Below are 16,620 nucleotides of genomic sequence, written 5' to 3' on the forward strand. Positions count from 1 at the left end.
GTGGGAGAGGCCGCGTGGGGTTGGTGGGCAGGATCGGACGGCTGAGATCACAGAATGGTAGAACGGACGGCTGAGATCACAGAACGGCAGGCTACCCTTGCAGCCTTAATAAGTAGTAGAGATAGAGATATGGGCAACCTGTTGATTTTTCTTACCTTATAATCATAACCTGAGGTAACAAGCTCTTCTTCTACTGCAGCAAAGCATTTTATTTGAGTGTTGTTTTTGCGCATCAGTCTCCCACCAAATCCAACACCCAATATCCACCTCATGATGACACCATCATAGCTAGTAGATAGTATAGTTCTTGGGCTACTTTGAGGAAAGAAGACCAAAGAACTAACCGTCTTCAAATGTAACTGGTTCTTGGTCTGGGTTGCTTGCAGAGAACACATTAAATGTCCCACCAAGAGAGACTGTCACGAGATGATCATTCTGCCAGAGACAACCAACAAGCATATCATCCACACCTCCTATACCAGGGCAAACCAAAGTTCGATTCAATTTCCCACTTGCATCTTCAAAGATATCCCATACTTTCGCAGATTTATCAGCAGAAACTGTTAGAACCTGAATGCACCGGTAAAATAAGAGAAAACCATTAGAAGTGGATAAACACTTGAAATTATACGATATTGATTAGATAGTCATACATAGGTCATGAGCACCAAACATCCATTGAAAGAAACTAAAATGCATGAGTGCAATGCTACAAAAAAAAGTAACACATTTGAAGGAAAAAGATAAGATGTTCATAAAAAAATGATATCACGCATATCCTAGATACAGGCTAGATCATTATGGGATCTAGGTTGAAAAACAAATACTTTGTTTACTGTCCAGTAGCCTTATAAGTGGATCATGTTATCTGTTCAACAATGTTAGGTTTTATCAAGCATATTTTCTAAATCTGCGCGTTGTTCCTCAATCATGCCTAACAAATAATTCCACGTCAAATCTGAGAAAATATAGGTACACTATAAACACGACATTTCGAACTGTGAATGAGAACTAAAAACAGAGAATACTTAATATCGGATTACCTGTTTACTGTCAGGATTCCAGCTAACAGCATATATGCTCCCTGTGTGTCCGCCTTCAGTGGAAAGCTCTCCTATTTTTTCTCCAGTTTTACCATCATATATCAAACCCTTCTTATCAGAACTCACAGTGATAAACTTACTACCATCAGGAGCATACCGGATACAGTTAACAAAATTCGAGTGATCCCTGAAATGCAAAGTGAATTGAAAAATGTGAAATACGCATCCTAGGTGCCAGAAGTAAAATGCTGCTACAGTATGATGCATAGATACATAATAAATAACAATTTAAAGAAGTGTTTGTGAAATGTTCAAATCATGTAAACCAGTAGGAACATTCTACTTTAAATGCATGGAGCAGGTGCAGGACAAAGCATCTACGTACTCCAGTAACTACAATGTGTCAGCTTCAGTTTGTCATACTGGACATAGAATTAGTATACAGGAACAAGCTTACATCTATTGAAAAACCTTAATTATGAAAAAAACAACTACAATTTCTGCATAGGTCAAGAAGTAAACTAAAAAAAGGAAATGGCACCACTATAGGTGTTGAAACAGATCCTGCAGTAACCAAAATTTAAGTCAGGCTACAATTGTTTTTTCTGTCAAGCGTTAAACTATATGCATGTAAAGCTCAATAAACATCAGTGTTACGGAAAATTAGAGAAAAATAAAAAGAAAAGGTAAACTGTATTAGAATAGGTCAGAGTGTAACTGCATAAGCAAATGCAAGACTGGATGATAGATGACACCCGTGTTAACATGACTACATCACTGATACAGTGGTAAATAAAGGGTTTAATTCACACACTTGTAATAAATGTAGTATAGTAATCCACATCAGATGTGTATATCTAGCCCATTGGCAAAAGGTAAGCAAGGTCGTAACAAAACAATTATGGCAAAGAGCTAGCTATACACTGTTAGGTAGGTCTGAAAACCAGCAATGACTACCGACCTTATGGAATGCTTGAATTTGAATGGTGGTCCTTCATAAAAGTTAGCCAGAAAATCTTCACCGCATGTCACAATGCGAAATGGACGTGTTGGCTTGAAGTCACAGCTCAGAACCCTCTTTGAGTGCCCATCAAACTCACCAACTGTGCTGTCAGAGTCCCATCTACATAATGCAAAGAGCTTAAATAAGTATATAAAGAAATGAACACACAAACAAAAAGTCATTATAGCCCACGCCTGTTCCTATGAGGGAAGATTTTCCTTCAATTATGTATTACTTATTATTATATGAACTAAATGTCAACCAAATAATCATCATTCAAACAAACAACAGTACATGTATAGTCTAAGTGCCTAAGCTAATGCCAATTGATGGTGATGCTTAATCCAAAATAAGATAAAGAGCATGTGAAAGTTTTAAGGAATAAGGACTGGTCTGTTTGGTTTGCCCCCAGGCAAACTACCTGGACCAGGCAGCTCTCCCATGCCTTTGAATTTCCAGCACTGGGGCTCAGACCTCAGATGCATGCCTGGGCCCTGGAGCAGGCTGGTCATTGAGGGCACCAACCAAAATCGTCCCGATTTCAACAAATACTTCATCCATTGCACACAAGCCTCAACAATCCACGTTTGATGGGGACAAGGGCTATCCCGTTATCCCCATTGCAAATCACTTCATAGAATACATCCCTCGAACGGCCTCGTATGGCCAGATCATCAGATAACGGCCAATGCCAGTCCGAACCATCGAATCATAGCACTTTCTATGCTCTTTCCCGAATCCCGATCACGGCCATCCCACAAAAAGGCGGCACCATTGGCTTTCCCCTAACATCCGAATTCTTCAAATGAGATCAAGGTAGAAGTGGAACAGAGTCTGCTCCTCGAACCACGCCTTGAGCTCGCGCAGCTGTGACAAGACTCCACCTTTTCCTCCGTACACCACCGCCGCGAGCACGCAGTCAATCCCCTCGTCGGCAACGGATGACACGTAGCGCCGGAGCACGCGGCGGACAACGACGGTGTCCATAGCCTTCACCTCCGGGCGCTCCGTCCGCCACACGGCGCCCTCGGGGCCGACGACTCGAACGCCGGAGACGCGGAATCCGAGCAGAACGCTCGTGGTCCCGCGGTCCTTGGCGAGGCACTTGGCGATGTAGGGCTCCGGCGAACTCGGTGGCCACGTGATGGCGCCGATCTTGATGTCTGTGACGCAGGGCGCCTCAAACCCCGCGAGGAGGTCGTCGAGGACGAGGTGCGGATGCGGCTCCCCGGGCTGCGCCTCGGTGGGGAGGAGTCGCGTGCCGTGGAACCGGGGGAAGAAGGTGTCTCGGATGCGGGCTGGGACGGCGGCGTGGGCGGAGAACGCCTCATAGAAGGCGACCTCGTGCTCCCCACGGTCGCCGGCCTGGAGCGGCTTGTAGAAGAGGCCGGAGCCGTCGATGAGCGGGCCCAGCTTGCTGGCGGAGGCGCGGTGGCCGGCGACTTGGTGCTCCGGCGGGTGGAGGTCGGACATGGTATGGGGAGCAAGGGGTGACGGGTGGCGATGGTGGAAGTGGTGGGTTTGCGGCGCAGTGGAGAAAGAGATTTTGGGGGCGGGGTGGTTGCCAAAGGCAGGGACGGCTGGAACGAGCGAGGCGGAGGGGGCGGGGGGCGGAGCACGGTCGGATCGCTCTGGACGAAGTGAACGGTCTAGATTCACGGATGGCAGAACGAAAAAAGGCAGGCTACCCTTAGAGTCTTAATAAGTAGTATAGATTTTTATTCATTGATATGGACTAGTCAGCAGAAATAATATTAGAAAGTAAAAGTCCAAATTACTCCCCTTATCCATGGATAATGTTCACATAACCCCTTAAAGTATTTTCTAGTTTATTTTACCCCTCCACTCCTTTAAGTTGGTTCAATTTACCCCTTAACAGAATTTGTCTTTTTCATTTCTTTATGTACAGACTGAGCGGGTGTTTGGGAACAAAGTTTTTCTGCAGTTTTGGAAGAATACTACAGTATTCTCAAATACTGCAGTATTATATACATAATGGTGTTTGGCAAGCTGGGTAAAATCTCTGTTTTCAAAACTGAAGTATTGCAAATACTATAGTTGTTTTAAGGCATTCTAAACTTAGCTCTGGACCTCAGTTTTCAAAACTGCGGTATTATAAACTACGGTATTGTCATAACTAAAGTATAGTATAGTATTTCAAAAACTGTGGTTTTGAAAAACTTTGTTCCCAAACAGGGCCTGAATTTTCAGTTCAAATTTTGTTGGTTAGTAGCAAATAACATAATTTAAAATATTTATATGATTTTTTATAATTATTTTCATAGGTTAATGAAAGGATAATATAATAACTTGAATGGTGCAAAAATAAATGTGAAAATAATGATACAAATTCTTAATATAATTTTGGTAACATAAATTATAACGTGTTTAATCACCTTAAAAATATAAACTTGAAATTCCACTTTTGCATGGAGAAGCAAAAAAGACAAATTTTATTAGGGGAAAATTTGTCTTTTTCGTTTCACCATATACAAATTGAATTTTAAGTTTATTTTTTTCTGAGGTGAATGAGGACATAATAACTTATGTTATTAGAATATGTTTAAAAAATTCCATCACTATTTCATATTTAGTTGGATATCATTAAGTTATTATTTTATATGATATCTAATCTATCAAGATAACTATAAAAAATCATAATTTTTTGGCTAAATTATGCTATTAGCTACTAACCAACAAAATTTAAACCAAAAACTCAATTTGTACATAAATAAATAAATAATCTGTTAAGGGGTAAATCAAACCAACTCAAACGAGTAGAAGTAGAAGGATACTAGAAACTTTAAGGACTAGTTTGGGAACTCTAATTATCTAAGGGATTCCTATTCCCAAGGGAAAATAAATTAATTTTTTTGGGAAAATGGAAATATCTTTGACAAATGAGGTTCTCAAATTAGCCTAGGTGAGGGGAGTAATTTAAGGCTAGTTTGACAACCTCATTTTTTTCATCCATTTTACCAAGAAAAATTAGTTCATTTTCTTCACTTGGAAAATTGGAGTTGCCAAACTAGCCCTTAGACTTTTTCCTATTAGAAATTGATGAGCTAATCTGTCCCTGCTTTAAGTGGTCAATATTTTTCTTGTTAAGGAAAAACATTGCCATTTTTCCCTTTGTCGAAATGTCGGGTGTTGTCGTACAGTCACAATGTTGTTTAAGAGGGTGTTTGAATGCACTAGAGCTAATAGTTAATTAGCTAAAAATGATACTAGAATTAGCTAGATAACTGGTAGATAACTAAAATATTAGCTAGAGTGTTGGAATGTCTATAGCTAATTTTAGTCTCTAACTATTAGTTTTAGTGCATTCAAACACCTTCTTAATTGTTTTTTTTTCTAAAGCAAAGGGCTGGCTGAGAACCAATATTATGATGTAACTGTTGCATGAACTCTCGTACGACTATGGGTATCAGCTGGACACTGTCCATGGGGCAGATGGCAATGTCGTGAACCTGGCTTGGCACATGGTGTATGATTGAACTCAGACACTATACTCCATTATGACGTCCTTTTGGATTATACTTCAGTCTTCAGGATGCTTCATAAGAGAGTGTTATGTTCATTGTGCGGAATAGTAGAAGTAATCCTGATAAAACTTCTCAATGCATCCTCTGGGTAGTTGAACATTCTATTGGAATTCCATTTCGATATGAGGCACTCTTGCTAGTTTGCGAAAATGTGGCCTTCATTGATGAAATAAATTCGTATAGTTCAGTATGGAATTCTGTAGTTTAATTAACTTCATGTTCCCATAGATTTCCTATAGTTTGTGTTCGTCAGATAACCAGGCCTTTCAGGGTGACAGGGTAACCATGATCCATGAACGAAACATTAGTTAGTATTTTAACGGCCGAACTCAAACCAAGTGGATAGAGAATTTGGAAGAGAAGATTTATGTGCATGATCAGATTGTTAAAGCAACACAAAATCAGAGGCACCAAATAGCCAACCTCAGAACCACGCACATCAAACCGCTTGCCTACTTGCTGGACCAAATTTTCCGTTGAAATCACGGTGACGCGTTTGCAGGGCGTTTGCAGGGACGCCGCCTTTGACTACCGGCGCGACGTGGATCTCCTGAGACACTGTTTCCACGTTGGCATCCCCGGCCAGCTTGGTCACGCCGTCCAGGAACTCCATAAGCACTGGGTCTTGCACCGGCGAGGACTGCACGCAGCAAACCCGCTCAATGCCGACCTCCTCCATGCTCCCAGCGCGCGGTCCATCCGACCACTGCACCGCGAAACGGCAGGCGCACCGCTCCATGCCGTCAACGATCTCGTGAGCCGCTGGATACACCTGCATCAGCGTGTCCAGCTCTCACGGTCTCAGATCTCAAACGCCAAACAAGAAATAAAACAAACGGTCTCAGATCTCAAACGCCAAACAAGAAATAAAACAAACGACGTTGTCATTTGCATCTGCGTATTATGTGCAAGGATGAAATAGAAGGAACACACGGAATCGAGGATGGCGTCGTAGAACTTGAGGTCACCGCCGTCGAGCGAGCAGGAGACGCAGAGTCGTGCGCCGGCTTGGAGATCGCGGCACTGGGTGTCTTCCAGGGGTGTGGACGGCACACGAAACCTGGCGCGGAGCTTGACTACGTCCCACGCGGAGGAAGTCGCGAGCCCGGCGGGGTCGTACCACTCGTCCTGCTCCTCGAGGAACTCCTCGTACATGACCCGCAGCGCGCCGCACTGCACAGCCACGCGTGCCTCGTACCACGCGCCGTCCACTGTGGCACGAAACTCCAGGCGGGATGGCGAGCGCCGCCGTGGCTCGTACGAGGCCGCCTTCCGCTTTCGTCGCGGCGGCGGCATTGCTGCGACGCGGTGGTGTGGCGCAGTGGCGGAGACTACGGAGTAGCAAAAAAATTGAAGGCCATTAAAACTCGGGGGTTCATTCCAGTTTCCAAGAAGGCCATGTCAATAGAAAAATAAGCTGCAACGTTTTTCCTCACATTTAAATAATAAAAAAGTTAAAATTATATATAAATAAAAATTCGAATCATAATTATTATTTCTAAACTTATATTCACGCTAAACAAACCAATAGGGCACACATGTCTTTTTCTTAATATTCTATACTCAACATAAATAGTAATTATAAGGCAATTTGCTAGCCTTTACACCATCGTCGTTCGCCAACACTTTTTTAATATATACTGTACATTTCTTTGTAATCAATATGTGGTCCAAGTCTCCCCATCCCTACTCTACCTCCATCACTCTGGCTTGCTCTCTCACATAACTCTAGGCTCTAACTCTAATTCCCTCCCATTGCGCTATCTCGCCCCGTTCTCTCGTATCACGCCACGGAAGCAGCAGCCTCTCCTCTTTATTTGGACGAAGACTTCTACATAGAGACAACAACAGGCTTACTTACAGGTTCCAAATGTTATACCTATTAGACCTAACCGAGTCGTATGAGTTAGCGTCACTAGGCTCATACAATCCATGGGAGGAAGGGGTGCTAAAAGATTTTATGTCGACGAGCTCCATAGCTTTCAGTTCTTCCTCGGTCCCCTCCATCTCAGCGTCACTAGTAGACCTATCCTGCTCCATCACCTCGACTTCTTGTTGGATAGCAAGTAGAACATTGATAAGGTAATGCTCATCACCCAATTGCATGAAAGCATCTTCTAGCAAACTTCTAATTTTGCATGCGCTAGTTTCCACTATGGATCTAAGATTGAGGGCCAAGGTTTGCAGCAGTTTGGCATCTTGGATGCTCATCTTGATTCCTATCCTAAGGGAGTAACTCCTTGGCTAGACATAGATCATATGTCAAAGTATTAGGTGCAAAGGTGGACTGATGGTTCAATTTCAAGTACTCAAGGAAACAAATTTCACCTAACAAAATGATAAGGAGGAGGTAATGCGGATGTGGTAAAAGTAGTTCAATAATTCCGAATCATTTCATACTAGATAAATTGACAGGCAAAAGGGTTTAATGCATTCACCCAGTTTGTAGTATGTTTTCGATAGACTATGTAATTGTTACATGTGTCAACAAACAAGAAGCATGGGTACAAGTATAATGAAATGAATTCGCAACAAAGAATATAAGAGCAAAAGAATATATAACAACAATTAGTTGAAGACATCTAATAAGGTTTCAAACTGCATAAATAAAGTTGTTTGTTAGCTCAATGCATGGTTAAGTGACATATCACTATCTAGCTTTACATTCGAGGTTCAGTAAATATATGAAAACATTGTAAACCAATTTACAACAGTTTGACATACTTTTCTTCCTATGTTTACGAACTGAAGGTGCACACAGTCCCTAACCCTAACTAATATTTGTATCGTTGCCATGGAATAAACATATACTATGTCAACTATTATGGCCTAATCGATGAATCGTGCGAACCTAACACACTGATCTGTAATCCCTAGTTCCCTACACACATATCAACTAGATTCCAACCGAATCAAGCCAAAATCGTTGTAGTTCTTCAACGGATTTGCCCGGGACAAAGGAACACGAAGTACAAAGCAACCAAATCGTACATTCGTACCTGAGTAGTTTGAGATCCAAAGAACCAGATCGGGTAGGAGAGGTCACGCTGTGGATCGATGCGCACCCTTCCGTCGACGAGTGAGAACGAATCACCGGAGGAAAGTGAAGAACGGCGGTGACGATGATGAACGTGGTACTGACCTCCGCGCTCGGAAAACTCGTTCGGCGAAGAATCCTCCAGGTTGTCCTGCCAGACTGCACAATCGCTTTGGAGACTTCCAAAGACGAGGTGGAGAGAGGAAGTGGGATGGCAGGCAACGAGCGCGAGCTCGTAGAGTTCCCCTCCTTGTAGTGTGAGAGAAGAAATCGCCAGCGAAGAGGACTGTATCCCCTAAACGAACTACAATATTAGGAGAGGTGGTCCAAGAGGCAACTGTTGAAGACGGTTTGAGCGCGCAGCCAACCTTGGAGAAGCAGCCAAGCTCATCGATAGTGGGACAGCGCAAGAGAAAGAGGAGACAACGTGATCCACGCAGGAGACTATGCGACATAAATGGAGGGCTAGAGTCTAGAGAAGGCGAGAAGCCATCAAGTGATCTCTCAGACTATCTGCAGCGCTCCCCCCCTTCGCACCCCCTCCCCTATCACTGTGCACGCTATAGGGGGTACTGTTCACCCCTTACCGCCGCAGCGGTCGCCGCTATCCGCCTCCCCTCGCCGCCGCCCTCTTCTCTCTCACGCCAGATGCAGGGCGTCACTGTGCACTCCCCCTCCACTTCTTCGCGCGGAAGAATCCGCCCGCGGCACGGACCGGAAGCTTCGCGGTCGTCTTCTCTCCTGTTCGAGGCGACTGCGTTTCGGCGATTCGCGACGAGGCGACGGCGATTCGGGCGCGCTAGGGAGCCGGTCCGCGTCGGAGCTGTGGACGACGAAGCCGAGGTGGTCAGCAAGGTGCTCCGTTCAAGACCGAAGACGAAGAGGGCGCAAATCCGGCTCCCTCCAGGTTCGTCGCCACTGCTTGGTTGCTTTCACCGTCCGACCATCGACTCCAGCATCGGATCCCCAATCCAGCAGTTCGAATCGTCTTATTACCGCCCAAATCTTCGGATCTTGAGGTACGCCCTTGGACCCGTAATGATTATGTTACTCTTCCGCACATCTTTCAACATCTTTTTAATACGGCAATCCAGTTATCCTTTGAACCGTAAGATATTTCATCCGCAAACAACCGATGAATCCCCAGTTCACTCATTTCCGCGGATCTGCTCTGCCTATTAGGGTTTCACACTTCTAAGGTACTGACCCGGTTAATGTATTTCAAACTTGGTCCAACTAATTTTGGTTGTGCTTACAATTCGGGCGTCAGGTTTTTCACCTGCCATAAATTTGTAATCCCTAAACTACGAAGTTGCTTGCATACTGGCTTCAACTCTAGTCGTCTCCAATTAATTTAGGATGACCACTGTCCACAACAACAGGTCATTTTTATAAAATGTAGTAGAGTGATAATAGTTGGGTGCCCAACAATGTGTTAATTCAACCAACTCAGTGTAATGTTCATTGTTTATTATGCGTTCTAAAACTCTCATTGACATAATCAGAGGGGGCATTACTTCTGAACTTAGTATGCCTCAAGTTCATTCATAGTGTGAGGTCTATGGGAACCCTCATTGTGTTGCTGTACTACCCCCCAATTTGTTTGTCACCCTTGTATACGAGTGGACGAAACTAAACAATTGTCCACCTTCATATAGTAGGTTTCTATATTCATACAACAACTTCTTTATTTCTGTTGTAGTATTGTGTATAACCCTAAATTAATTGTGTTGTAGTATTGTGCATATCTTCCCATTAACATTAAGTTTTCTTTTGCAAGATATGGTTTGAGCAGACAGTTATTTATTATGTTCATTATGTTTGTGCTTGCATGGAGTACATACCTTGTTTTTTGTATCCTACAATGTTTTGTTCAACCCTCGCATTAAAGCATTGTTTGTTTCTTACATGGAGTGCATTGTTTGTTATTTATTTCCTTAACTGTTATATACAAGACTGACATCAAACATCTGTTAGTGCTGGACAATGAGTGCATTGCTTCTATTTCTAGTCCATGAGCACATGATACAACAATATATCGAACTTGTCAGATTTATGGTATTCCTAATTCCCATAAGTTGGCCTTACCTGTCATAACAATTCCAGTCTTATACTAATATAATTATGTTATGTTCCATGGTTGAATATGACTAGTACAATTGAAATCTTTACTTGTTGCATGCAACATCATTGATAAATATGTAGGCCTGTTCTGAATTCGTTCCGCCTGTTTGGTTCATAAGGAAATCGTAGTGTTTGTTCATTTATTATTCTTTGCAGCACAGTTACGAATGGCATCCTCGAAAGAAGACACCATGAAGTCTTTGGTTAAAGTACTTGTCGACTGTGCCGAGGATGCCACAAAATCCCTTCGTGGATTAGTAGATCATGCATTAGACCACATGCATGACGAAGAGATATTAGCTAGAACCCTCTTTGCCATGAAAGAAAAACTTGATTTGCTTCACCAAGATGCCTTAGAGGCAAAAGTCCAAGCTTTTCCTGAAATTGCTAAGTACGAGGGGGATGACATAAGTGTTCAACCGACATCTCCTTCGACCCCTCCAACAGTTACTGAACCATCTGTCGACGAAGAGGAGTTCTACTGCCCGGATGTGAGTGACGAGTGGTACTTCAGCGACTCAGATAGGTCAACTCGTAATAGCTATTGGAATATTTATTAGTTGACTGTACTCGAGATGTACAAGCAGGATTTGCTTTTGAACAACCCACTACTGGGGTTCTCGTAGTTGTCATGTTGTCGAACTAGTCGTGTCATGTATGTCTAATTCTCCATGCTACCTCGTCCGCTTAAGTTAGTATGATGTCCAGAACGTTGTCGTCTGCGAACTGTGATGACTCTTAAATGTTCTGATGCTAGTCCTTAATAAGTTGATGAAATTATGGTTCTATTATTTGAGTGTCTTTATATGCTTTGTCTTAAGTTTAACGTACCTCGATTTGTCGATTGGCTACAATGTGTTTCAAAAGACTAAATGTGTGCCATCTCCACATATCCTAGCATGGACCCTGCCAGCAATGCGACATCGTCGCAGGCGATGTCGAATCCGTCAAATGCCCAGCAATTTCCTCCACCACCACCCTTATGGCCAACAGGTTACATGCAGCAGAATCCAGTCGATTGCAACATGATGGGAAACATTAATTTTCCTAGTCCTGGTCAAGGTCCAACTACAATGTGGGCGCCAATTCAGGCAGGGAACACTAGTTCCCAATCAACCATGATCCCTGCTTCCCAATCTGCACTATATTGGAATCACTACATGAATTTTGTGAGGAACCCTCTTGGCTCGGTGGGAATGAGTCCATACACGGATTCATATCCACCTTCACTATCAAGTACACCGTTGCAGGGTTCTAATACTATACCACAAATGCCTGTAAACTTGGAGTCAGATGCTGAACACAGTGTTCAGGACATCAATAGTCCTGAGAAAAATGCACCTCCAGTTCAAAAACAAAAGAAATCTAAGGAACAAAACTTTATAGCCCCAGAAGACAGACTCCTTTGTACTACTTGGTTGCAAATAAGTAGTGACCCCATTGTGAATACTGGGCAAAGGAGGGAGGGTCTCTGGGCCAGAATTGAAAAAAGGTACAATGAACAAAGGGGGGAATTTCCTTGTCGACTTAACAGAGCACTCAGTAGCCGATGGGACAAGATAAGGGCTGATGTCAGTAAATTCTCTGGATACTACGCGAGAGTTCTACGAGAAAAACAAAGTGGTCTAAGTGATGACGATAAGGTACGACTAATGAAACGATGATTATATCAACTACATATGTCTCTGCTGCAACTAATTGTACAATGAATTCGAACTTTGCAGACATCGAAGGCAGCCACATTGTTCGCTCATGAGGAGGGCAAACCATTTCATTATATGCACTGCTGGCATCAACTGAAGGGGGAACCCAAATGGGAGAGCATATGTCAAGGACACTCTTTTAGAGGATTACATGCAAGATCATTACCTTCGTCGGGGTGTCCATCAGTGCAAACACCGGAGACTGACAGTGGATCCGCTGGACTCTCAGGAAAAAGGCCCCGTGGCCGTGATTTCAGTAAAGCTGAGAGAAAGAAAGCTGGTTCATCTTCGTCCCCGGAGTACTTAAGCCGATTACAAGAAATTACTGAGAAACAAATACAGAGGTCCATTGAAAAGGGGGAAAAAAAAGAAAAGACCACTGAAGAAGATAGGGAGATACAAAAGAAGAGATTGGACTTGGAAGCCCAAAAGTTAAGCATAAGACAAAGGGAACTCAAACTAGAAGAACTCAAATCGGCAGAACAACGTTTGCAGATGCTGTTGTCGACAAACGAAGAAGATGTAGATCCTGAAGTTTGGGTTGTCATGAAGGAACAGAAAAAAAATTGCAGCAGTTCATATTTACTTTTGAGCAATGATGAAAGGTTGTGTACGCTGTGCGCCTGTGCTATTCACACTTGTTGAGACAATTTTAGGTTACTTCGTTTACGAATTTGTAATATGCGGAACCGTATTTGTTTGGTCGAACCACTGTCTCTTAAGTTGTTTGCTGTTGTATTAGACAATAATGAGCTTGGATGTCATAAATGTTTGAACAATATTATTGACAATCGAATGGTATGTTATAAATTGTTCAAGAAAACATGATTTCTTATGTTCCGTTGTGTGTGGTACAATAAAACTTAGTATGTGAACTAAAATGTACAAGGCTGTTTGGCAAATTTGTGAAACGTAGCTTATTTATTCGAATACAAACTTAGACGAGAACACATAACAAGTAGTGATAGTAAGTACGAACTCAGCTGCTACGACACTCTAGTATTACATACTTCCACGGCGACTCCATAAGTGCTCGACAAGATCATTTTGAAGGGAGCACGATCTATCTTGGCGACGTAGATCGAAGTGGTTAATAACCCATTCGGCACGTCCTTCCGCTATTATTTGAGATGAATCAATCCTTGAAGAGTTGTCTCCGAAATCAATGTTTGCAGCAAATGGGCCTTCGTCTTCAACGATCATGTTATGCATGATGATGCAAGCCGTCATTATCTCTGTCAAACGATTACGATCCCAACCATAAGCTGGTCCACGGAGCACCGCCCACCGGGCTTGAAGTACTCCAAAAGCACGCTCAATATCCTTTCGGCAACTTTCCTGCATCTGAGTGAAGTAGACTTTCTTTTCCTCGTATGGGTGTCGGATTGCTTTCACAAAAGTAGGCCAGTTTGGGTAAATACCATCAGCGAGGTAATAACCGAAGTTATACGCATTACCATTAACTGTGTAATTGACAGGGGGCATTCGACCAGTAGTGATTGGGTCAAAGACGTGGGAACGGTGGAGCACGTTCACGTCATTGTTTGTCCCAGGCATGCCAAAAAATGCATGCCAAATCCATAGATCATACGTTGCAACAGCTTCAAGTATCATGGATGCCCTACCATTTCTACCACAAAATTGACCTCGCCATGCCGTTGGACAGTTCCTCCACTCCCAGTGCATGCAATCGATGGATCCCAACATGCCAGGAAAACCCCGCGACTCACTATTATGCATGATGCGATTAATGTCATCTTGAGTTGGAGTGCGTAAATACCAAGCACTAAAACAATCAATGATTGCGCGACAAAAATGATGAAGGCATTCCCTAGCCGTTGATTCCCCAATTTGAATATACTCGTCTACCGCATCTGAAGGTAAGCCATAAGCAAGTATCCGCATGGCCGCACATACTTTTTGTAATGGTCCTAGTCCGGGCATACCAGTTGCGTCAACTCTTTGTGTAAAGTAAATATCGTGTTGTTGAAGACCTTGCAGGATGCGGAGAAACAAAGGCCTACTCATGCGGAACCTATATAAATGGTATTGCGTAATTGTCAAAACTTGAACAAATGATGACATAAGACTAATGTATGAAGTGCGCACCTTCTACGAAACACATGCGGTGGATACACTGGGTTAGCGGCGAAGTAGTGATGTTGGATGAGGTTTTCTCCAGCGAAATGATCTCTGTGAATGACACGGCGGGGTAGACCGGACCGTCGGCGGTGAAGGTGCTGCGCCGCAATGTTTAGGGTTAGTAGGTTGACAAGCAAAAGAGTTTCATCCTCACTATCACTCGAATCACTCGAAGCAAACTCATCTTCCGTATGGCTAGGAGACATAACGAACTTTCGATAACTTGATTCACTGAGTACTATGGGTGAAGAATATGGTAGAGGTTCATTGAATATATATAGGGGAGAGGAAAGGTTGGGGGGGAGGGAAGATGGCTTCCGTTGAAAGCCATCCGTGGCTTCGTATGAAAGGCAATGGTGTCTTGCATCGTAAGATAGTCGTGCCTTGCAGCGTACGACTGAAAGGTTTGTCTTCGAAAGTAAGTGTGGTTCAGAGAAGTTCATGCACAAATGAATGGAACAATTCCGAATACCGGTGAGGTTCATTTATTGTACCTCTCTATTTTGTAAGATGGATTACAATTAAATATTGTAATATTTTATTATGTACTAAGTATGTCTTAATTAAGAGTAATAATTTAAAAAAATTTGTGAACCAAGTTTCATGTAGTAATGACAACGTGTTGAAAAAAGAAATAAAAATGAAAAAACAAGTTAGTTATGTTAGTTGTAGGGAAATGTATATTTAATGAGTAGAGGGATATGTAGGGGAATATTTAGGGGGAACGGTTGCGGAACGAGTAAATTTAGGGGAGGGAATCTTGCTGACGTGGCTGCATAGTAAGATTTAGGGGGAAAAATATAGGGGGAACGGCTGCGGATAGTCTCACGGTGTGAACTGCAACGGCCGCACCAGCTAGCACCAGCCTGGCGACTACGACTAGAGTCGCAAAAGGACGCGTTAAATCCTATCTCATCACGAACTGTACCGTTTTCACATTTGATCCATCTATTTTCGTATTTACGAAAAAAACTAGAAATTAGACAGAAACGGGTAATATCAATTTCATCCATTCTTATGGGATCTTACTTTTATCTAATTGAATCCATATTTATCCCTTATTTGAGATATCATATCCTTTATTTGAGATATTAGGGAAAAACATATTATGCATTATTACATAAACTAAAGTTATATTCTTATGTGACAAATTATAGCATAATTGGACATTCTAGTCATCTCCTCTCTTCAATGACAAGTGACATAAAAAGCCTCAAATAATATCGGTCATAGCTACATGTACACTACTAGCAAGCAATATAACAATTGAATGTTGTCTCCTTGTATCTATTTATTTCACGTTATTATCCTACTAGTCAATCACCAATCACCCATCAACATCATACGTGTTTGTATTAAATTACGAGTTTTCTGAATAAAGACAAATATCAGGCGACCATGTACAACTTAGTGCTCGTTGTTAATTGTAATTATATACGTTGAACAAAAAAATATTTACTAGATGATAGATTTTGCAATACTTCCATTAACACATATGTACCGACACCATTAACAACCATGACCAGGCATCTTGCTCCTTTGACGTGGCAAACCGCTCCTGGTCATAGGCATCCACAAGGTACATCATTGGATGTACCTAATCAGAATAAAAACAGGAAGGTTGCAAACCAAATATAGAAAAGCACACATTATTCAGTAATTGAAACTACCGTGCAGAAAACAAAATATGGCACCATGGTAACTCCATACGACTTTGATATCTCATGATGTTGTTTAGTTGAAACCTGAAAATAAGTCATCAGTGCAATAAATCACCAATAAGTAAACAATGGTATCATCCTAATTTTGTTGGCAATAAATAATTAATAATTACTAGAGATAAAGGAGATTGAAGTAACCTCTGAATAGAATGGGCATATCAATGAGAAAATGAAGTAATGATGGACCATTGAGGACTGAGGAGACCAAACACGGATAGGTGGGAGCCAATCAAATTTTACTGCTGAACACTGAAAATAAGCACTTCACTTCAATTGAAATAAAGTAAGCACTCAAATCAAAA

At 42.4% G+C, this 16,620-nt stretch overlaps 4 protein-coding genes across 11 annotated transcripts; all 4 read right to left on the minus strand.

The window, feature by feature from the left end:
- Positions 1-173: 173 nt before the first annotated feature.
- On the minus strand, positions 174-2,243 carry LOC103630310 (actin-interacting protein 1-2). Its single transcript, XM_020540242.2, has 3 exons — positions 2,005-2,243; positions 1,044-1,230; positions 174-570 (listed from the first exon to the last, which is right to left on the minus strand). Exons 1-3 carry the CDS (start codon positions 2,226-2,228, stop codon positions 340-342), a joined length of 642 nt encoding a protein of 213 aa, XP_020395831.1. The 5' UTR covers positions 2,229-2,243; the 3' UTR covers positions 174-339.
- A 604-nt stretch (positions 2,244-2,847) lies between these two features.
- On the minus strand, positions 2,848-3,523 carry LOC103631504 (inositol polyphosphate multikinase IPK2). The gene has a single exon (XM_008652401.3). The coding sequence runs from the start codon at positions 3,517-3,519 to the stop codon at positions 2,848-2,850; it is 672 nt and encodes a 223-aa protein (XP_008650623.1). The 5' UTR covers positions 3,520-3,523.
- Positions 3,524-5,884: 2,361 nt separating this feature from the next.
- Positions 5,885-9,115, minus strand: LOC100280017 (uncharacterized). 8 transcript variants are annotated; one of them, XM_035959540.1, is made up of 4 exons: positions 8,997-9,115; positions 8,734-8,914; positions 6,525-6,922; positions 5,885-6,363 (listed from the first exon to the last, which is right to left on the minus strand). In XM_035959540.1, the coding sequence occupies exons 1-4, from the start codon at positions 9,081-9,083 to the stop codon at positions 6,031-6,033; spliced, it is 999 nt and encodes a 332-aa protein (XP_035815433.1). In that variant the 5' UTR covers positions 9,084-9,115; the 3' UTR covers positions 5,885-6,030. The 8 variants fall into 8 exon arrangements, with proteins under 8 accessions (XP_035815433.1, XP_035815432.1, XP_035815437.1 ...); XM_035959539.1 differs by having other exon boundaries at positions 8,734-8,923; XM_035959544.1 differs by lacking the exon at positions 6,525-6,922 and adding an exon at positions 8,591-8,638 and having other exon boundaries at positions 8,997-9,098.
- Positions 9,116-12,691: 3,576 nt separating this feature from the next.
- LOC109940637 (protein ALP1-like) lies at positions 12,692-14,889 on the minus strand. Its single transcript, XM_020540243.2, has 2 exons — positions 14,565-14,889; positions 12,692-14,490 (listed from the first exon to the last, which is right to left on the minus strand). The coding sequence occupies exons 1-2, from the start codon at positions 14,801-14,803 to the stop codon at positions 13,458-13,460; spliced, it is 1,272 nt and encodes a 423-aa protein (XP_020395832.1). The 5' UTR covers positions 14,804-14,889; the 3' UTR covers positions 12,692-13,457.
- Positions 14,890-16,620: the final 1,731 nt, after the last annotated feature.

Source organism: Zea mays, chromosome 6, assembly GCF_902167145.1.
Source record: "Zea mays cultivar B73 chromosome 6, Zm-B73-REFERENCE-NAM-5.0, whole genome shotgun sequence".
Lineage (NCBI taxonomy): Eukaryota > Viridiplantae > Streptophyta > Magnoliopsida > Poales > Poaceae > Zea > Zea mays.